The sequence below is a fragment of the Manis javanica genome, chromosome 18, assembly GCF_040802235.1.
Source record: "Manis javanica isolate MJ-LG chromosome 18, MJ_LKY, whole genome shotgun sequence".
Taxonomy (NCBI): Eukaryota; Metazoa; Chordata; class Mammalia; order Pholidota; family Manidae; genus Manis; species Manis javanica.
In genome coordinates, this window is record NC_133173.1 from 4103604 (window position 1) to 4125829 (window position 22226).

At 51.1% G+C, this 22226-nt stretch overlaps 1 protein-coding gene across 2 annotated transcripts in view; it reads right to left on the reverse strand.

Annotated features, from left to right (window-relative positions):
- SEMA4B (semaphorin 4B) overlaps positions 1-17741 on the reverse strand; it is a 33836-nt gene extending 16095 nt beyond the window's left edge. The window contains exons 1-3 of one of the 2 annotated variants that reach the window (XM_073227205.1): positions 17317-17470; positions 6313-6879; positions 5904-6169 (exon numbers count right to left, since the gene is read on the reverse strand). In XM_073227205.1, the coding sequence (XP_073083306.1) occupies positions 5904-6036 (133 nt within the window). In that variant the 5' untranslated portion in view covers positions 6037-6169; positions 6313-6879; positions 17317-17470. Of the gene's footprint in view, positions 1-5903; positions 6170-6312; positions 6880-17316 lie in introns of both variants that reach the window. The other variant, XM_037000462.2, reaches the window with a different exon arrangement.
- Between the last annotated feature and the right edge of the window lie 4485 nt (positions 17742-22226).

A 22226-nucleotide genomic window follows, 5' to 3' on the forward strand; every position in this document is an offset into this window, starting at 1 on the left:
ACCCCAGGCTGGGAGGCCACCAGCAACTGGGATGGGCCCTACCCATGCCCCCACCTCCACTCCTGCCTTCCTCCCTCCCCCACCTCTGCTCTGAGTAAACACTCAGTACCCTGGCCACCTCAGAAACTCATGCAGGGACAGGGTGGGGGGACAAGGGCACGTGGGGTGCAACCCCTTGGGGGCAGGAGCCCCTCTAAAGCACTGGCTACCTCTCTGCCCCAAACACTTGCTGCTGGATGGAATGAGGCCCAGCTTTGCCAGACCTTCAGAAGAGCTGGAAATCTGGATTTTCATGTAAAATTTCCAGGGTTTTAAATATCAGCAACTAATTAAAATTTTTCTAAAACACTTGGAGGCCAAACAAAATACATTTCCAGGCTGGCTCTGGCCCACTGCCTCCCAGTTTGCAAGCCTCTGAGCCATTTGCTCCCAGTTTCCCATGTACCACATTCCTGCCAAGTCGGCTGGTTCTGCCGTATTTCCAGCCCGAGGCTGGGCCATCAGGGCCCCAGCTGGACCCCTTGTCCCATCCAGGGAGTGACCTCAATAGATTTCTTTACCAGATGGAAATACATAACCCACCAGTTACGCGAGGGCCGAGCTGGGTCCTTCTGCGGCTTTCATACGTTTCACAGCTGAGGAAGGAGGCAGCTGTTCTAGTGGAAAGGAGGTTCTTGAGCTGAAGAGCTGGGCCCAAGGCTTGGCCCCCACCTTCCTAGCTGCAGGACCCTAACCCCGTGAGCTGGCTTCTCTGAGCTTCAGTCCCCTCGTCTGTGTGAGGACGACAACACCACCCCCTGCCCCTGAGCAGCTCCCGGCACACAGCGGGCACTCCATCCCGGGCGCTCTTCTCCCCAACTTGTCTGCACCCCTCACAGGGGAGAGGCAGGGGGAGGCCAAGAGGAGGCAAGCCGGCTCACCTGTTCCCTATTTAAGAGCTATGACAAAAATGAGAGGCTTCTGCCTACTGTTCCCCTGGAACCCCCTCACCACAGGCCCCCACTTCCCTGAATCCCACTAAGCTGTCAGGATGGGCTTCCTGACAGACCTGTGAGTAGAGACCAGACGGTTCCCACGGAGAGCAGGTCAGGTCACAGGCTTGGGAGGCAGACAAAATACCTCACCTCTCTGAACCTCAGCTATCTTACCTGCCCAATGGGGTGATTCCACCTACCATGTAGACGGAGACAAGAGAACTAAAAGCCTGGTGCCCACAGTAGCTCCATGTTACCTCACCTTCCACCTTCTTCTAGGCACTGATGCGGGAACACAAACAGGAGGACAGCTGTGACCCCTAAGCGCTGGCTCCCGCCTTGCAGTGGAGGTGGTCACAAGGAGTGGTGGCTAAGGACTGACCAGGGAGACCACACAGGGCCAGGAGCAGAAAGGCCTGTGCCTTGAGAACGGCAGGAGATGGATCGGAGCCCTTAGGGGCCGTTGGCTGTCTGTGTGAGCCACTCTCCATCCGGGACACAGGAGAGCTCGCCAGGACAGGAAGGCCAGAATGCAAGGAAGAGGGGCAGGGAAAGCCAGCTGGGGAAAAGCAGCCAGCCTGGACAGTGGGGGTCTCGTGTGTCACTGTTCCTCCCCCTCCCCCCTCAGCCCCCAGGGAGGACCATACCACAGCCCCGAAGAAGAGGACAGAAGAGGAGTGACTGACTGCATGACCGGAGCCCGCCTTCCTCCTGACTCCGCGCCATGGGCTCCAGCTCCCTTGTCTGGAGGGTGAACATGCAGGTGTACCCAGATGTGCCCCCAAAGTTGTGCAAGCTTAGAGCTTTGCTGGGCTGCCACACGGGCATTGCAGCACCCAGTTGAAATGGGTGTGTGTGGGTGTGCATATATACATATGCTCTCACACATATGTATTTTTTTTCCAGCGTGGGTTACACAGGGGACAAAGTGGAACCAGTGGGTGCGGTGGGGGCAGGAAAGAGGAAGAGGTGTGGTCCACCGCAAGCAGGAAGGGTTCTGGGGGCAAAGGAGGGTTTTGGAAGAGCCGAAGTAGGACAGCTTGAAAAGTAGACTCAGTTACGCAGGACCCCTGGGGATGGCCTCCAATCGGCCCTGGGGGACTTGCTTCGTCTCCTACCCCAAGGTAGGGGGTGGGGACTGCATCACTCCCTCCCTGGCCTGGCAGTCCTGGCACCTAACACAGAGCCTGCATATGGCCAGTGCTCAGACAGTGTCTACCAAACTGATGCAAATAACCTCACTGAGCAAGGCTGGAAGGGAATTTCCACCAGAGAACAGAAGCTGCTACCTTTTACTGGGGATGTAGCACGTGCCAGGCACCATGCCAAACACTTTACATACATTATTTCAGGTAATCCTCTCAGAATCCAGTGAGATGGGTCCTGTTCTGCTATTATTTCTATCTACCAATGTGGAACAGGCTGGGAGGAGGCAGGGTGTGCATTAGTAAGGGAGGCATGCCAGCCTTCAAAGCCAGGCTACTAGCACCCACAGTTACAGCTCTGAAGGGTCATGAAGATGCCAGCCCACAAGGCAGAACTGAAGACAAACGCTCATGTTGAGCGGAGGCCACATGACGGAGGGAGGCCAGTGGCCAGCCAGCTAAAGGCTTTGAAAGCAGCCTGCCCTGGGGGCTTCTCAGGGCAGCCATGGCCCTAGGCGCCTGCTCTGGGGTCAGAGGACAGGCGGCTTATTCGTGCCAATGCCCTACCCTCCCAGTTCAATCAACAGGGTTTTGTCGACTGCAGTTTGCAGGCCCAAGAATTTGTTTCCAATCTGGTTTGGAAACATGCGTCCAGAGCCCTTCAGCCAGGCGCTTCTGGGGCAGGGGAAGTTGGTAACTCCTTCCAGTTACCCGAATAAGAGGACCCAGTAGGGCTTTCCTGAGCCAGACCAGCAGCTTTGTTTTGTTTCTCCCCACATGGCTCGGAGGCACTGGCCTGACAACTCACCCCTGGGGCTACTAGTTCCATTTCACATTTCTCCTGCTTCTGACTCCTGCACAGCTTTCTGTCCTGGAGGCTTAGACCCTGGTTTCCAATGCAGACCTCCTTGAAGTATTTCTTTCATAGAGACAAGCAACTTCCTCTTAAGGCCTCTGCTTGTCCAGAGAGGCCCCAGCCCTCCTACCCTCCTGGCCACTGGGCGAGACCGCAAGTGGTGGGACCTCTCCTGATGGTCCCAGAAACCTGCTGCTAAGCCACAGTAACAAGAGTTTCCGTAGGAAGGATCCCAAACACAAACTGATCCTCCACTTTCAAGGATTCTGTTTTAAACCCCAGACAGAGTCCTTGTCTCTAGGCATCTGGCCCTGGGGGAGCTTGGGTGAGAAGTCAGCAGGGGAGGGCAGGTGGCAAGAAAGGGGCCTCTGGTCTCTAGTTCTGGCCTCTCCCTACTCAGGGAAGGAGGGGCCCTGGGGCCTTGTGCCCAGCATCCCTGGACACCACAGGCCTGCCTGGGTAGGCACATTGCCAGGAACATGTAATGAGCCCCCAGGGGTGAGGCAGGAAACCGCCTCAGGCCACGCTCGGAGGGCGAGCCTGTTCAATCACTAGGGCATTCCCCCCTGGGGCTCCTACCTCCACCACCACCACCACCACCACCACCCCCACACCGCCTGTCCAGCCCCGCCCTCCCCTAGGGCATTCCCCCCTGGGGGTCCTACCCCCGGCCCTGCCCAGCCCCCCCACCCCCCCAGGACCTGCATGGAGATGGAAGTGGGGCTGCAGCACCCAGGGCCTGGAGGAAGACCCGGGAGGTCAGTGAGGTGAACATCCGGGGTGTGGTGCAGCTCTTCTGTGTGGCTACGTTCTCCCAAATTCAAGTGTTTGGGTGCTACTGAACTATCCCAGGGTCTTGGGGAGCAGAAAAAGAGGTCCCTTCTAGGGGGCAGACCCAGCTACAAAAACACAGCAGAAGGTCTTTTTCTCTGAGATCCACAGCTTGGAAAGCAGAGTGTGGACTGCATTTCAGGACCCCTCAAGCCCTTGGCTGGGCACCCCTGTGCAGTGCACAAAATGTGTGCCATCAGTGGTAGTCTTAACAGGTGAACCGAAGCGTCAGTCCTTTGAGAGTTAAGATTTTAACACAGTAATCTGGGAAGGTCACAGACGTCTAGACCATAGCACCAAGTGACCTGTGCAGAGATGGGGTGCTCATGTTTGGGAAGTGGGCAGGGTCTTGGAGCTGCATGGTAATAACCAAGTGTTCTGGCTGCTTGCAGGAAAGCTGGGCCTCTTGGTTCCTCTTCACAGCTCCCCAATTCTGCCTTTTATGGTCACCCTAGGAGGGCTCCCCCTCCAGCTCGCTCTGGACACAACCTGCTCCTGATGTGGCCCCATGAGCTGGCCCCGCTTTCCCAGTCATGAGTGGAGTCCACTGGAGCATCTATCCCCACTTCATCTCATCGTCTCCCAGGACTGGGAGGATCTAAGGGCAAAGGGGCTGTGGCCACAACAGAAAAACAGCAAGACTGGGTCCAGATACACCTGCTCATCTTCACTTAACATGACGGAGCACCCAGAGGGCTGCAGGCAGATGAGCACACCACACCGCCCCCACCCCAAGCAGTCACCCCAGCTCTGCACCGGATGGGCAGAAATGCAGCCTCGGCTCCATATACCACAATGATATTGAACGCTTACTGAGCAGTTTCTACGGACCAAGCCCTGTCCTAAGAACTTTTCAAACATAAACTAATTTAATCCTCACAACCTTGAGGTAAATGCTATTATCCCTATTTTACAGGTGAGGAAATCAAGGTCTGGAGAGGTTACCTAGCCTTCTTGAGGTCACACGGTCACCCAGGCCATCCTCTATCTTGCAATATTTCAGATAGGGTTGCTCAGGGCCACAATTTAAGTGCTGAAGCTACAATTTTTTTCTTTTTGTAAATAGAATGTTTTCAGGGGTGGGGATACCATCAAGAGAAGGAAGTCTGGCAGGGTTGCAGTCTGTAACCTTTAATTTACACACCCTTTATTCTAATTCATACAGTGTGACAACCAAGTTCAAAAGCTTAGAGAAACAACCTCTACTGGGCTCCTACGTACTTTGTGGCCAGGTACACACCTACTTTCATGAAGGCTCCAAGATGGCCTTGCAAGGTACCTACGACTGTGTCCATTTTGCAGACAAGCAAACTGAGGCTCAGGGAGAAAGGATTGTCCAGTAGGTAGAAATGGGCTTGGAATCCAGTTCCCTCTGATTTCAAAGTACAGTCAGAGAAGCAACCAGATGAAAGGGGGTGTGGAGGGGAAGAGCAGAGGGCTGGGAAGGGAGGAGGCCACGGAAGCAGATGTGCGCACCAGATGAGGGACAAGGCCTCTGAGGACGGTACTCCCGGCTCCCTCCGAGTCGTCGCCCCAGGCAGCGCCCGGGAGTCTCAGCGACCAGAGCTGCCCCCATCCCTCCCATGGTCGCTCCCAGGCTCCGGGGGATCACGCAGGCTGCCCGGGTGAGGGGCGGGGAGGGAGGACGGACGGGAGCGCCCGGGTCCTGCTGCGACTTGCTGGAATACCAGAGCCCCAGCGCTTACGGGCCGGCCAGCACGGCCCCTCACCGTGTGCGCCCTCGGGGGCGGCCCCTAGGCGGGCTCTGGTCAGCATCAAAGACGAGCAGATGGGCAGGCGGGCCGGCGGGTGGCCAGCACCCAGGCAAGGGGGCCCGCCACCGCCGCAAGGGCCCTGACAAGGGGCGCACGGGGGCGACAAGGCAGGCGTGGGACCCCCTCCCCGCTCACTGAAAGAATGGAAGAAAGGGGCCCGCGGCCCCACCGCTCCACTCTCCCTCCCGCCGCCCCGCAGCACTCGCACCGGGCGGAGGGGTCCTAGCGGACCCCAGGCCCCCGACACACTCCCCCTCCTTTGTCACGCCGCCTCCCCTCCCCCAGGCCCAGCCCGTGCCCCGCGGGGCGCCCCGGCACTCACCCAGCGGCAGGCTGATCCTCGGGGTGAGAGCCCGGGTCGGCGGCGGCGGCGCCAGAAGCAGCAGCGACAGCGACAGAGACAGCAGCGGCGGGGCCCGGGGCGGCAGCGCGCGCGGACGGCTCCCTCGGCTCATCGCGGCGCGCGGGGCTCGGCGGTGACGGCGTCCTCCGCGCTCGGGCTCAGGTGGCTGGGCTCGACCCGCTGGCGGCGGCTCCGCCCCCCGAGGTCCGGCCCCGAAGTCGTTCGCTGGGTCCCCGCCTCCCGACCTGCGGGGGTGGGGTGGTGTCACGTGGGGGTTGGCCCCGCCCGCGCGGGAGGAGAGGGAGGGGCCAGAGGAGGGGAGGGGCAGGGCGCCCCGCCCCGTCCCCTTCCGCCTTCCCGGGAGCCGGAGGGGCGAGCGTGGACTCACCCGCCGCGGAGGCCGCCGCACTCCTGGGCTTTCGCCCCGACTTCTCAGACCCTCCCACCGCCGATCGCGCCCCTCCGGCGCCCCGAGGACCCTCTGTGCGCGCGGCTTTGGGAAGGCACGTGGGGGCTCCTCGCTTTACGCCAGTCAAGGGTCGAGCCTTGGTCTTCTCCATTTATTACTCCAACACCAACCACCAGCGGCCAATGTTCCTGGCATCCGCTTATCCGTCCCCAAATGAACTCGGCTGAGCCCGCGTCGATGCTGGAGCTAGTTGCCTCAGAGTCAATCCACCTTAGGTCTTGGCTGGGCATTCCTACAGGCCCAACACTTAGTCTAGGTACCTGCCGGGTGGTCCACGCTTAGAATTCTGTCCACAGGAAGCCGAACCTCCGTGGCGGGGGCAGGGGAGGGGGTGCGAGGCAAGATTAGCTTAAGTGGGATGATAGGATTTAATGCACTGCCTAGGCTGTGAGACATCCCCATGGGTGGAGCTCAGTTCTGCTGAAACCAGGGGTTTCAAACTAGACTAGACCTCTTAGTGGGTCCTGAATTCAACTTCGTGGGTCCCTATCAGCAATAAAAAAAAAAAGAAAAAGAAAATATCAAAGTGCAATCAATGATCATAGAAAAGAATAAGCTTTGGGAAACCTGTTTCAACTTTGCCTAAGTGTACACAGACTCACAGTAAAATGTAATTTTTCCTCTAGTTTCAGTCAGAAGGAGTTTGAAAGTCTCTGCTTGTCATTTATGTGGCATTGAGGACAATTTCTCCAAGAATTAGCTGCAATCACTTGAAGTTCGTTTGCTTCCCCAGCCAAAATTAGCCTCCACCAAGTCACCGTCTTGTGTTCTCACCCCACCCCGAGGGGCTGACACAGCCTCCTACAGGGTGGCTGTCAGGTGGGGGAAGTGCTCGCATGGTCCCAGATCTCCTCTCTTGCAGCCAAGCTTCCTCATGCTCCGTGATTTCTGCGGCTCAACCATCCTGATACCCTTCAGTCAGCAAAGTCCAGGCTAGCAGCACCCCTTTTAAAAGAGCTCCTGGCACTGATACAGAATTCCACATGGGATATGGGCAGCACCAAGCATGTATAGTTGTAGCACTGCCCAGACCTCAGACTCTTTACCTATAAATAATGGTGTCAATCCATCTTTACCCAACTATCCCAAGCTTCTATCTGCCGCCAGGAGCTCTACCCTGATCTCCAAATGGCCTCAACATTTCTACTTCAGTGTGTCATCTAACAGGCACCTCAAATTCAACATATCCAAACTAAGCTCCTGATTTCTCTCTACTCCCTCCCAAAAAAATGTGCTCCATCTATATGAGCCTTCCCATCTCATTTCATGGCAGGTCCATCTTTAAGTTGCTCAGGTTCAAAACCTTAAGTGCTTTCTTTTCTCACTCCTCACATCCAATCCACTAGCAAATCCATAATCTGACCCTTACCACCTCCCAGGGTTAGTCACCACCCTCCTTCTCCCTGTTACTGAAGGGCCTCTGAGCTGATCTCTCTGCTTCCACCCTTATTCCCCTGCAATGTTCTCAACTCAGCAGCCAGAGCGAGTTTTTCAAAACCAAATCCAGGTCATGGCACTGCTCTGCTCAAAACCCTCCAGTGGTTCCCTGTCTCGCTCAGATTAGATGCCTACTGAGGCTGTAGCAGTGAAGTGTCATCATGTCTGAAACTCACTTTCAAATGATTCAACAAAAACAAATGTGTGTGCACAGAAATCTGTTGCATTCCTATATACTAACAATGAACTAGCAGAAAGAAAAATCAGGAAAACAATTCATTTACAATTGCATCAGAGAGAATAAAATACCTAGGAATAAACCTAACCAAGGAGATGAAAGAACTATACGCTGAAAACTACAAGACACTCATGAGAGAAACTAAAGAAGACATCAATAAATGGAAATACATCTGTGCTCATGGATAGGAAGAATTAATATTGTCAAAATGGCCATCCTGCCTAAAGCAATGTACAGATTCAATGCAATGCCTATCAAAATACCAACAGCATTCTTCAACAAACTAGAACAAATAGTTCTAAAATTCATATGGAACCACAAAATACCCCGAATAGCCAAAGCAATCCTGAGAAGGAAGAACAAAGCTGGGGGGATTATGCCCCCCAACTTCAAGTTCTACTACAAAGCCACAGTAATCAGGACAATTTGGTACTGGCACAAGAACAGACCCACAGATCAATGGAACAGAACAGACTAGAGTCCAGATATAAACCCACACATATATGGCCAATTAATATATGATAAAGAAGCCATGGATATATAATGGGAAAATAACAGCCTCAACAACTGATGTTGGCATAACTGTACAGCTACATGTAAGAGAATGAAACTGGATTACTGTCTAAATCCATACACAAAAGTAAACTTGAAATGGATCAAAGACCTGAATTTAAGTCAGGAAACCATAAAACTCTTAGAAGAAAACACAGGCAAAAATCTCTTGAATATAAACATGACCAACTTTTTCCTGTACACATCTCCTTGGGCAGGGGAAACAAAAGCAAAAATGAACAAATGGGACTACATCAAACTAACTTCTGTACAGCAAAGGACACCATCAGTAGAACAAAAAGGCATCCTACAGTATGGGAAAATATATTCATAAACGACATATATGATAAGGAGTTAACGTCCAAAATTATAGAACTCACACACCTCAACACCCAAAAAGCAAATAACCCCATTAAAAAATGGGCAGAGGATCTAAACAGAGACTTCTCCAAAGAAGAAATTCAGATGGCCAACAGGCATAAGAAAAGATGCTCCACATCACTAATCATCAGGGAAATGCAAATTAAAACCACAATGAGGTATCACCTCACACCAGTTAGGATGGCCAACATCCAAAAGACAAGGAACAACAAATGCTGGCGAGGATGCAGAGAAAGGGGAACCCTCCTACACTGTTGGTGGGAATGTAAATTAGTCCAACCATCATGGAAAGCAATATGGAGGTTCCTCAAAAAACTAAAAACAGAAATACCATTTGATCCAGGAATTCCACTCCTAGGAATTTACCCGAAGAAAACAAGATCCCAGATTCAAAAAGACATATGCATCCCTATGTTCACTGCAGCACTATTTCTAATAGCCAAGATATGGAAGCAACCTAAGTGTCCATCAGTAAACGAATGGATAAAGAAGATGTGGTACATATACACAATGGAATAGTATTCAGCCATAAGAAGAAAACAAATCCTACCATCTGCAACATGGATGGAGCTAGAGGGTATTATGCTCAGTGAAATAAGCCAGGCAGAGAAAGACAAGTACCAAACAATTTCACTCATTTGTGGAGTATAACAACAAAGCAAAGCTGAAGGAACACAACAGCAGCAGACTCACAGACTCCAAGAAGGGACTAGTGGTTTACCAAAGAGAAGTGGGTGGGGAGGGTGGGAGAAGGGGATTAAGGGGCATTGAGTAGCACACAAAATGGAGAGGGGTCATGAGGAAGGCAGTGCAGCACAGAGAAGATTAAGTAGTGACTCTATAGCTTCTTACTACACTGATGGACAGTGACTGCAATGGGGTGTGCGGGGGAGGGCGAACACTTGATAAGATGGTGAATGTAGCTTCACCATCAATGTTGCTTATGTGAAACCTTCATAAGATTGTATATCAATGATACCTTCACAAAAAATAAGAAAACCAAAACAAAAAATAAAAAAATGTGTGTGAGGGGAAGGGAAGTGTACGTGTGTATTAGAAAGAGTGAGTGCAACCCACTACGGCAAAGTTTTAGCATTTGGTTAACATGGAAAGTTATGGGTGTTTTGGTGTGGCTATTTTGTAAATTTGGAGGGGGAGGGAGGATTGAGTGAGACAGGGCCAAAAGCGGAACCCAGTGCCACCAGAGACCACCACGAGGGTTGCATCTGATCAACATCCTTTGTAGATTGAACAACTAGCTATATGTCCTCCTAACTGCACTATTCAACCCACATTTCTCCATATTATCCGTAATAATATTATGGAAAGAATTCTAAGAGATCTTGGTGAAATCACAGTGCTGCCTACAGTCTATATCCTTCTATCTCCTGCTGACTGTTCTTACGTGGCACAGGGCTTGATGAGAGGCATGGACTCAATCAGTATTTGCTGAGTGCGAGTGCCGAGTGCCCGAGTGCCCGAGTCTCCGCATCAGGCAGAGGCTCCTCAAACAGCGCGAGGCAGGTTTGCGCTCACGTCAGCAGCGCACGGGCTGTCTGACGGCTGTGCTCTTCCCTGAGGAGAGGAGGCAGGGCCATGCAGCCTCGCTTGGCCGTTAATTATATCCTGCTCACAGCTGCTCAAATGCTCCAAGCATGTCATGTGCCAAATGAGTGGCAAGCCCCTTGAGGACAGTGACAGGTCTCGCCTCGCTGCCTAGCACGGCATTCAGAGGGCTGACAAAACGAGGGGCCCAACTGTGGGCCTGGAGAAGAGCCCTTCTACCAGTGTCCACCATGGTGTCTCCCGCCCTTGGGGGCTCTGCTACCTTCTGTTAGAATGCTAATCAGTTCTCCCCAGACTGGAAAAAACAGGACAACTGACAGAGAAAAACCTCATTTGAGCTGACTTCCTGTGGGCCAACGAGTGGTTCCCAAGCCACACTGCATCTCCTGCTCCCCTTTGCCAGTCTTGGATGTAGGCAAGTTTTTCTCAGCCAGACCGTTGACGTTTATAAAGAGCTCAGGAGGCGGCTTGGAAAGAGTATAAAAAGAGACAGAGAAAAGCAGTGCTTCCTCCGAGCCCCCAGCCAGCAAACTGAAGTCACCATCAAGATGGATGCCTTCCTCCGTCCACACCCACAGCCCGGGCCCTGGTGCCCTCCTCGCCCTCCTTCCTTCTCCCTTCTCTCTTTCAGGCATCCCTTTGTTCACACACAGGAGGACAAAAACGTAAGCCTGGGAGGTAAAATGTGCATAGGGATGCAAACAAAACTTCTCCTTGGTGACACATCAGCCTAGGGGACACATGCCTCACAGGCAGACAAGGAAACTGAGGGACGAAGAGAGTATTTTGTATCTTAATCTGGATGTTGGCTTCTCAAGTGTATACACACACCAAAATGTTTAGAGCTGTACACTTATGATCTGTGCAATTTTCCTGTATGTAAATTTATACCTTATACCTGTTATCATGGGGGTAAAAAAAAAAACAAGGAAAAATGCCGAAATATAAAAAAAACTCACTTGCAGGATCAGGTGAAAGCAGGACAAAAATGAGAGCTCTAGAGGAGGGATCGAATGAAGAGAAGTAAAAAAGGCTATGGGAGAAAGAGAAAATAAAGGGCCGCCTGGCTGAAAATATACAGCAAGTGAACACAGGCGCCCACTGCCTCGTTAACCTGCTCAGCACAACAGCGCTGAGCATAGCCAGGGCAGGTGCTGGCAGTGAAATAGTCAATCTAGGCCACAGCCTCACAAGCAGTGATACTCATTTATCATCTATAGGTGCAGGGCCTGCCCACCGTGGCTCCTGCTAGTGGCCGCTGGTGTCAGGCCTGCCAGTGCTTATTCCCACAGGGGAGCCTGGCTCTCTGGCTCCCACAGTTCTCCTCAAGGAGTCACTGCTTTGTTTGCGGGCCAGCGGGGAGGGGCCTCCTGCCAAGCCCAGTGGAGCTTGAACCCAGAGGTCCTACCGCCCCGCGTGGAGGGTGCTCCAGCTCCTCCCCATTCCTGTTCCCGGGCTCTGGCTGGCAGGCTGCCCAGCAGGCCTCACAGCCACGCACTGGCTTTGGCACAGCTCCCGGGCCCTGGCCCGCCGCCACCGGCCCCTCGGAGCGCTGAGCCCTGCTCTGGAGCCGACCTGCAGCTGCGGCTCCCCACCCTGCCCTGGCTGCTGGTGCCTCTTCCCCAGGGGCTGGGAAGCAGCTCAGCGCAGCACCGATGCATTTTGATGTGAAAGCAACACAAGCTGGCACACCCTGTGTGTGCTTTTAAATCAGCCAATGACTTCCAGATGCTGGGGACTGGGAGCTCCCCTGCTCCCCAGGAGCAGAGGGCACTCACAGGGCGGTATTAACGCAGCCATTGAATCACCCAGGCAGCTCTTATCCAGGGTCTGGTAGTAAAGGTGCACATTCTCATTGCTGCTCCCAAACCCTGTTCCCCTCCTCAGGGAAATGGTGGAGGCCAGCGATTGAGCACGCCAGTTCTGTCAGGAGCAGCTCAGCACCATCCCGTATCTTGTGGACCATGAGCAGGCCACACGGTCTCCTGGAACCTCAGCTTCCTCGTCTGTGAGGTGGGCACCCCGCAGAACTCTGCAGGCTGTTGGGCAAGCCAGTGAGACAGCCCATGAGGCACAGGGCAGAGCCATGCTTATTATGCCCATCCTCAACCATCTGAAAGGTGCCATGACCTCCATAACCTTTAGCCATTGTAGATGCCCAACCTGAGGACCCCCCACGGCCACCCCAGGATCTCCCCTCAGGTTCGCTGCCTCCTGCAAGCCCATTGCTGAGGCTGCAACTCTGAGAGAGAAAGGAAACAGGCTTGCCCAGCCAGGGCCCGGGTGCGCCTCTGGTGAAAAGCCCGCCACCTCCCTGGGGCCTGTCGGGACCTGAGCGGGCCACTCCCTGGGAGGGGATACCCCTGCCCCACAGGGCTGTGGTGCAACCCGCAGGGCTCAACATGGTGGAACACGAAATTGCCACCCTCACTGCCGTGCCGCCAACACAAGCTGAGGAGGGGCTGTCTGCCTGTGTCCACAGGCCTGCTCACCTAGAGAGGGACTTAGAGAGCCTGAGCAAGTGGCCTGGCTGATGCCTGCAACCTGTCACCTCCGAGGAGCACAACGACTGCTCAGTGACTCGCTTTCCTCCGAGACCACTGCAGCTGCTCACGGGTGGGAGGGGATGTTCTAGGCCAGGTGAGGGTGGGCAGCAAGAAGTGGAAGGGTCTAGGAGAGTTTCGGTTTCCAGTTTGGCCCATCAGGCCTGAGGCCCCTCCATTCCCAAGATCCCAAGAAACTGGGAATCTAGCTCCCCATTTACCACCAAGTTCTTTCTCCTTAAGTCCTACTCCAAGCCCCAGAACCCCTGGCCCTTTCCCCATGACGGGAAAGAAGGCCTAGGCCAGAGCCCTTCTTCTACCCAGGGAACGACTTTCCTTTCTGAGGCTCAAGGTTCTCCCCTCCCAAAGAGGGGCTCTCTGACCCCTGCAGTTTTCCAGTCAACTCAGGTCACCTGGTGGCTCCACTCTTTCTCCCAGAGGGCCTTGCTCCTGCTTCCAGGGCTGCCTGCAGAGAGTGGGTCAAGACAGGAACCCGTCAGGGTGGAGGTGGATGGAGAGGTGGACTCCACTGAAGGCTGCACTCACCCTGCTTTGCGGGGTGCAGGGAGGAATGCACTGCCCGTGGCAGAGTGCAAAGCCGGGTGTGAGGGCAGCACAAAGACCCATGATTGACAGGCCACCTGGGCTCAGGATTCCTGTGGCTCCTGACAACACCGTTTATGTGCCATGAAGCTCCAGGTGGGCCCAGCCTGGCCTCGCAGAGCAGGGGCTCCGAGGAGCCTGAACCTGGGGCCTGACCCACCCAGCCACCTAAGGCTGACCTCCAGCTTCTCCACCTTGTGGTTTCCACAGACACTCCACCAAGCCCCTGAAGGGCTTCCTCTAGTACTGCCGCCTGACTTTTGTCATTACAGCCTGTGCGTAGCAGGCAAAGCAGGGAGCCCCAAAGGTGGGCTTCAGAGAGCTGTGACCCACAAGAATGATAGGCCAGTTCTGACGAGAGGCATCAGAGCTTTCGTTTGGTTTCAAAAAGACCATTAATCCCCATTCCCCACATAAAAGGTGAAGAACCATTTTATTTGAGATGCTCTAATCTGCAGACATGTGGACCTTTCAAAATTAGCCTTTATCAGGAAAAAAGAAATTATACCTCATTTTGGAGTAGTTATATGACCTTGACACAAATTATTTGGCAAACGATTCCACCTAAAGCAAAGTCGGCATTTATAAGGCTAATATGTATGGGGCACTTACTACACGTGAGGCACTGTGCTGAGCTTTTTATATTCAATTAACTTATTTAATTCTCACAACACAGCAAGATAGGAATTATTATATTCCTACTTCATAGAAGAGAAACTGGGGCACAGAGAGGTTCAGGGATTTGCTAAGGTCAGACAAGTAAGTCGGGGCTAGGACCAGAACCCCATCTGACTCTAGAACTCACATTAAATCCTCTACCTATAGTTAGAATTTCAACCAAGTTTTGTCTCAAGTTAGAGACATTATCCTCTTGTTAATATTAGTTGCTGTCCCTTTCCATTCTTCCTCCCTCCCTTCCTTCCTTCCCTCAACATGTTTCTCATGCACCTGCTGCCTTATAAGCACCATGGAAGGTGAAGGAAACTGACATGGTTGCTGACTTTACAGAGGTTACAGTTCACCAGGATCCCTTCACCTTTTCTTTCCAGAGAATATTCATTCTCATCCACATTTCCCTAGACACTGGCTCCTCATTCCTTTGTCTCCAACAAAGGCAGTGGCCAGGGCCGACCTGGCAGAGCTCCAGGAGGGCTCCCAGGATGCAGGCTTGAATCATGCTGTTTTCCACAGATTTCCGGAGTTGCTCCCCCTGTGCTCTTCTCAGAGGCCCTCATTATGCCACAGTGAAGTGCTCATTTATACACCGCATCCTTCTCTTCCCATCCCGTCCACAAGCTTCTTAAGGGCAGGGACCAGGCCTGCCTAACTCAAATGTTTATTCCCAGCCCCAGCGCAGAACCAGGAAACATCAAGTACCCAGCACAAGTTCACGAAATGAATAAATGAGTTTTCTGCTCTAGCTGTCTTAAATCACTTCCAATGCTCCTTCCTAGATCTCTTTCCTTACCTTCCTCTGATCCTTTTCAAAGGAAAATGCACCTCACTGATGTGGAAAGTCTCACTTCCCTGCTTTAGGGCAGCCAAAGGGCTTCTTGCTCAGATAGTCTCAGTAAGTTTGTTGGCTTCGGCAAAGATAGTATTTTGGACAGCTGCTGAATGCTTGGCTCCTGGGGATTTATTTAGGACAACCTGTCAGATACTACATTAAAGCCAGAACCCCAAAGCATAGGGAATAGGGGCTCCTTCAGCTTTCCCCAAGGCTCTAGTCTCCATTCCTCCATCTTCGGTTCACAGTGGCCAATGTCCCATCTTTAGATCTCCTGTCACCAAAAGTTTGAGCCCTGGGTTGCAGGTAGACACATCCCAGATTTCCCCAAGATTCAGTAAGAATAATCACCAAAGGAAACAGCTTTCAGCCTGGAATTCAGGAAGACTGGGTTCAAATCCGGACCTTCCCAACTTGTCACCTTGGGAAGTCATTTCACTTTTCTGGGTCCAGTTTCTTATGAACATGAAGGGGTGGGACCAGGTAGATTTCTTTTCTTTTCCTTTTTTCCTGATTTATTAGGATATAAGTGACATGAAACACTGCATAGATATATAAGGTGTACAATGTAGTGGTTTAAAATGTGTACCTATTGCATGATGATTACAAACTAATGTTAACACATGCATCATCTCATATAGTTAATATTTTTTTATGTGTGGTGAGAACTTTTAAAATCTCTTAACAACTTTCAAGTATACAATACAGTATCATTAACTATGGTATTCAGCATGTTGAACATGATCTTCCCAGAACTTATTGATCTTACGACTGGATGTTTATACCTTTTGACCACCTTACCCAGTTTTCCCACCTGTCCTATTCCTCAATCCCTACCCCTAGCTACCACCAATCTCTTTGTCTATGAGTGTTTTTTTTAGATTCCACATATATGTGAGATCATACAGAATTTGTCCTTCTGTCTTGAGCTATTTCACGTAGAATGCCTTCAAGGTCCATTTCCTTCTTTTTATGGCTACGAGATATTCCATTGTGTGTATATATATATGCCACATTTTCTTCATCCATTCATCTGTTGAAGGGCAATTAGTTGTTTCTATGTCTCAGCTATTGTAAAGCTGCAGTGAACATGGGGGTGCAGATGTCTCTGTGAGACAGTGACTTCATTTCTTTCAGATGTGTACCCAGAAGTGGAATTGTTGGATCATATGGTAGTTCTACATTGACATGCAAAAGAATGAGACTGGACGCGTCTTAGACCACGTACAAATAGGGGAACAGTCCCTCAACATTGGTGTTGGCAGGGATTTTATGGATATTACACCCAAAGCACAAGCAACATAAGCAAAAATAAACAACTGGGAGCACATCAAACTAAAAAGCTTCTGCACAACAAAAGAAACAAGCAATAGAATGAAGATGCAACCTATAGAACGGGAGGAAATATTTGGAACCAGGCAGATTTCTAATCTCTCTTGTACTTCTAAAGCATCTATGGAAAAAAAATTGGTAATTATCCACTTCCCTGTCCTTGTGGCATTTGATCCTTACAAGAATCCCGTGATTCATTATAGGTTAGGAAATGTGAGCAGAGGCTGATGACCTTCCCAGGTGACCCAAGGCTCCTGAGACATTTTCCCAGACCAGAGAAGCTCCTGAGAAGCCACTAGAGCAGCGTCAATTCCCGGATCCCAAGGTCCTTTCCCTTCAAAGCCCCACATCGACCTGTCACTCAGAGGGAAGAAGCCATTACAAAGAGCCTAACTCAAAGGTCATACCCCGACCTTTCTGAGGAACGGCCCAGGCTGGTCCTGAATTCCTCAGGATTTCCCTCCAGGGCCAGGATTGCGGCCTCTCACTCCGAGGTTTGGGAGTCCGGGATGGGCTGAGAGCCGCCAAAGGGGTTGGGCGCAGAGCCTCGGGTGGCCATGGGAACGTGGGCCCAGCCTCCGGCGCTGCCATGACAACGGGCTCCCCCAGTGGCGGGCGCGGGTGCCCGTCAGGGCGCGCAGGTGGCGGCCGGCTGGAGAGGGCCGGCTGGAGAGGGCCGGCGGGCGGGGACGGCGGGCTAGCGGCCCGGCCCTCGGCGCCCCCTCCCGCCTGCGGCCCCCGCGCGCCCGGCCCGCCGCGCCTACCTTGGAGAGTCTCGGCCGCGCGCCGTCACCGCCCACGCCGGGGCCGCCGCGCCCCCGGGAGAGTCCTGGAGCTCGTCGCGGCTGCCAGGCCGGCCCGGCGCTCTCCCTGGAGACCCGGAGGCTCCCTGCGAAAGTCCCGGCCCGGCGCTGCGTCCCCGGAAACGCGGGGCCGCGGCCAAGCCCCGCCCCGCCCCGCCCGCGTGGCTGGGAATTGTCCGGAGGCGCCTCCGGGGCTCGCCTGCGGCCCCGCACACCCCGCGCTCCCTCCCTGCGGGCGCGGACAGCCCCTCCCTCCCCGAGTCGGCACCTGGCCCCGCCGCAGCCCTGCAGCCCCAGGAGGCCGGGGGGCTCTGCGGCCTGCGCGCTCCCTGCCCTGCGCCCCCGCTGGAGACAGTCTCACTAGCTGGAATCTGGAGCTGGGGCTGGAATCCTAGATCTACTATCGCCTAAGTGGCTGTGTTACCTAGGGCGACTTCCTTAACCTCTCTGAGCCTCGAGTTCTTCAAATGCAAAGTGGGCATCCGAACAGTAGGGACCTCACAGGGCTGTGGTGAGAAACGCAATTAGGCACACACCTGGCACGTGGTCAGCGCTCGATAATGGTGACATTGTTTACAGTAAGAAGCAAGTGAGAGCGGAGTGCAGAGCAACCCGCCACGAAACCACCCACGTCTCCGCCCGGAGAAAACGCTGCGCACCGTGTCCCTTAACCTGGAATGGGCCGGGCTCGAAGAGTGAAACCAAACGCGGAGAAATGGGGAGGGCTGAGAGAGAACGTTATAAATATCTAGCATTTATCAAGTGTCCTTGGCTCGTCCCTCTGCTATCTTCCAGGAAAGCAACAGCGAGGCGCTCAGGGTGGTTCCTGAAACAACCAGTTCTGGGCGTGTGAGCGGGTGATCCAGCCGGACCTGGCTGGTCAAGGGGATGCAGAAACGGAAGGCCAAGTGTCAGCCTCTTCCCGGGCCAGGCTAGGCTTATGTGCCCCGGTTCCTCTGCCGACACCCCATCTAGGCGGAGCTGAGTGAGAGACTGCCAGACTCCTCCAGATAGTGCTCCCCCATAAAGACAAAACTGATTGTTTTGTTGTCTGTGTACAAAAGTGAACGCATATGGACTACCAAAAAAGGGGGAAAACAGAAAACCACAATAAAAAACATCACTCATAATTTTGCCCTAGCCAGTTAATAATTTCTAAATATTTAATATTTTTAATATTTTCTAAAACTGTTCCTTGAGATACAGTTTACATGTAATAAAGTGTGCAAATTTTAACTCACCTGGTGAATATTTTGGGGAATCTTTTTCTGTGCAGTTAATACGTTTAGAAAAAGGATTATGCAGTGCAGACTTCCGTAACACCTAGGATAGCAACGGATTACAGACATTGTTCTGTGACATTAAACGTTCTCACACACCTTCATTTTATTATTCTGTCCTGCACATGTAACTTACATTTTTAACCAGGTCTTTACTATTGGACATTGAACTTGTTTTTAGTTGCTCAGCATCGTGTCATGTCCAGAGGAGCATCCTTATCATTAAGCCTCTCCGTGCTTCCTCAATCTCTCCTTTCATTCCTTGTATCGTTCCTTCCTCCTCACAGTGTTCAATTAGTAGGAAGACATCCTGCATTTATTGCTAACGTAGCGCACTTCGGCTGTGCAAGCGGCTTTAAAGAGTGTCCGGTGCCTTCACTGGCTCTGCCTTCCAGACAACGCTGGCAGGTGGAGAGCAGAAGCATATGCTAAAATCCAGCACCTCCGAGTTCCCGGTACTCAGAGCACAGTGCGTCTGCTGAGCTCCAGCTGTTCAGAGGAGCTCCTGGAAATCTGGGCTCCCCCACAGGGGCCTCAGAGCTCCAGGGGCTCAGGCAGCCGTGACCCGTCAGTCCCCAGGGCAGCCCTGAGCCCTCAGGGAAAGAATGCCTGCCCACGGCCTCCCCTCCCTCCCTTCTCTCCCTCAGCATCCCTTCTTCCTCTCCCTGCTCCCTTTTCCTGCCCCTCCGCTCCCTCCAACCTTCTTCTCTTCCTCCAAACCTATTGGAAAAAGGGAAAAATCTTTAAAGTGCTGAAAAAAGGCTTTAGTTTGAACATTATTGATCTCCGCCCCGCGCCCGCCTCCTGGCTGCGGGACCTCAGGTGCAGGGAAGCTTGAGTTAATCACCGTGGCGGAAGCGCTTTCTCCAGCGGTTGGTCCAGGGGCGCTTGATTAAGGCGGGTGGCTGTCATTCTTTGCATCCCTTCCGCTCCTCCCACTCCCTCCCCCTAGAGTCTCAACCAGGTTAAGATGCTTAACGTGCATGCTTTTGTTCATATGCTTCTCGCAAAATGTAGAATTGTACACATGTACTTCTCGTTAAACTTTCTTATTTTTAAATAATTGTGGACCCATAGAGTTTCAAAAATAGTACATAGTGTCCCATGAACCCTTCACCTAGCTTTCCCAATGATGACATCACGTAACTGTAGCACAACAGCAAAACCAAGAAGCTGACATTGGTATAGTCCTGTAAACTGGATTACAGATCTTATCATTCCGTTTTCACATGAGCCTGTGTGTGTGTGTGTGCATGATGTGTGTGGGTATGTGTATAGTTCTAGATTTGGTCCCATGAGTACACTTCTGTAACCACAACTGGGATACAGAACTGTCCCTTCACTACAGTGGTCTCTGTCATGGTACCTTTTATGGTCACTCCCCCCTACTCCAGTCCCTGTGCCCTCTTCTCTATCACTATAGTTTTATGACTTTGAGAATGCTATATCAATGGAACCTTTTGAGATTGGCTCTTCTCACTCACCATCATGCCCTTGTTGTCTTGTGGATGGGTGGCTCTCTTCTTTTTATGGCTGAGTAGTATTCCATGGTATGGCTATACCAGATTTTAATTATTTTACCCATTGAAAGATATTTGGGTTATTTCCAGTTTTATGGCTATTACAAATAAAGCTGATATGAACATTCATGACAGGTTTTTGTATGAACATAAGTTTCATTTTTTTAGGTGGGATATAGGCCCTAAGGGTGCCATTGCTAGGTCTTGTGATAAGTATGTGATCAGTTATAGACAAAATTGCCATACTAATTTCCAGAGTGCTTGTATCATTTTACATTCCCATCAAGAATGTATAAAATATCCAGTTTCTCTATATCCTTACCAGCATTTGATGTTATCACTGTTTCATATTTGAGCCATTCTAATAGGTGTTTAGTGGTATCTCACTGCGGTTTTAATTTGCATTTCTCAAATGACTGAGGTTGTTGAACATCTTCTCATGTGCTTATTGGCCACTCATAGCTCCTCTGGTAGAAGATCTGTTCATGTCTTTGGCCCATTTTCTAATTGGATTGTTTTGCAGTTTTTATTTACATAAATGACATTTTGTTCTATAACCCATTCTGTTTCCTAGTTTTTTTTCTGTAGACTCATCCATGCTGCTTTGGGTACATTTGCTTCTGGCTGCTGCAAGGTATTCAAGGTGTGCATCCCCACATTTTATCCATCTACTCCCCCAGGAACGGACACCCAAATTGTCAACTATTCATCACCCCCATAAATAGCTCTACAGTAAACGTCTCCTTGTATCTCTACTTTATGGGCCATATGAGAGTTTCTTTGAGGTTATTTGCAGGATTTGGCTTGCTCTGGGATCACAGACCCCACCCCCACCCACATGCCCAGCAGTTGGGGATTTCTGCACCCTCCCAATTCCTGACATTATCCTGTTGACTAATTTTTCCAATCTAAATGATATAAAGTTATAACATCTTTTTTAATCAACTTTACCAGGGCATAATTTATATACAATCATATGAACACATCTTACCAGCACATTTGGATGTGTTTTGACAAATGAGTACACCTGTAAAATTATCCCAACTAACCCCAAAAAGTTCCCTATGCCCTTTGCCTTCAATCTCCCCTCCCTGCCCACCCCCAGCCACGGATCTGACTTCTGTCACTATAAATTAGTTTTCCCTCTACTAGAACTACACAGTATGTTCTCTTTGTGTCTGGCTACTTTCACTAAGCATAATGTTCTTGAGAATTGTATCAATAGTTCATTCTTTTTTATCACGAAGTAGTATTTACTGAATGAATATCAACTTGTTTCACCTATTAATGAACATTTAGGAAGTTTGGAGATACTGTAACTAAAACTGCTGACTATTGTTTTAATTTGATTCTCTTATTTCTAATATATCTTAACATTTCCTCCTGTGTTTATGAGCTTTTAAATTTCTCCTTCTGTAAATTACCTATTGATATCTTTACCTGTTTTTTTTTCCCATTTGAGTCCCGTCTCTCTTGTATGGCCTTGCAGAAGTCCCCAGTATATTCTGAATCTAGATGTTAGTCCCTTGTCAGCTTAGGTATCACAGATATATTCTCCCAATCTTGTCACCTGTTAACCTTGTCAACGTATCCATCCTTGGACAAAAATCTTTAACTCCGATTAACCAAACTGATTGATTTTGTTGCCCGACAGTGTGTGCTTTTGAAATTTTGTTTAAGAGGATTATTCCTGTTCCAAGGTCACAAAGACATTCTTTGACTTTTTACATTACTATCTAATATATGTATTACATTATTAACTTCATAGTTTTCTGGACACATTTAGGTTTTTAATTTATATGGAGTAACTTCTTCATGTTCTAAATTTGGGATTCAGTTTTTTTTGTCATAAAGTGAACCATTCTTCCCAATAACATTATTTTACTTATATATTCTCTGACACGTAACATATTTCCCAATAAAATTCCTAATAACCATGGGTCTCAAACTTGAGCATCTATCAAAATCACCAAATAGCTGGTAAAAGCAGATATCGAAGCCCCACCCAACTGATTCAGTAGGTCTGGGGTGGGACCAGACAATCTGTATATCCAGTAAGTTTGCAGGTGAT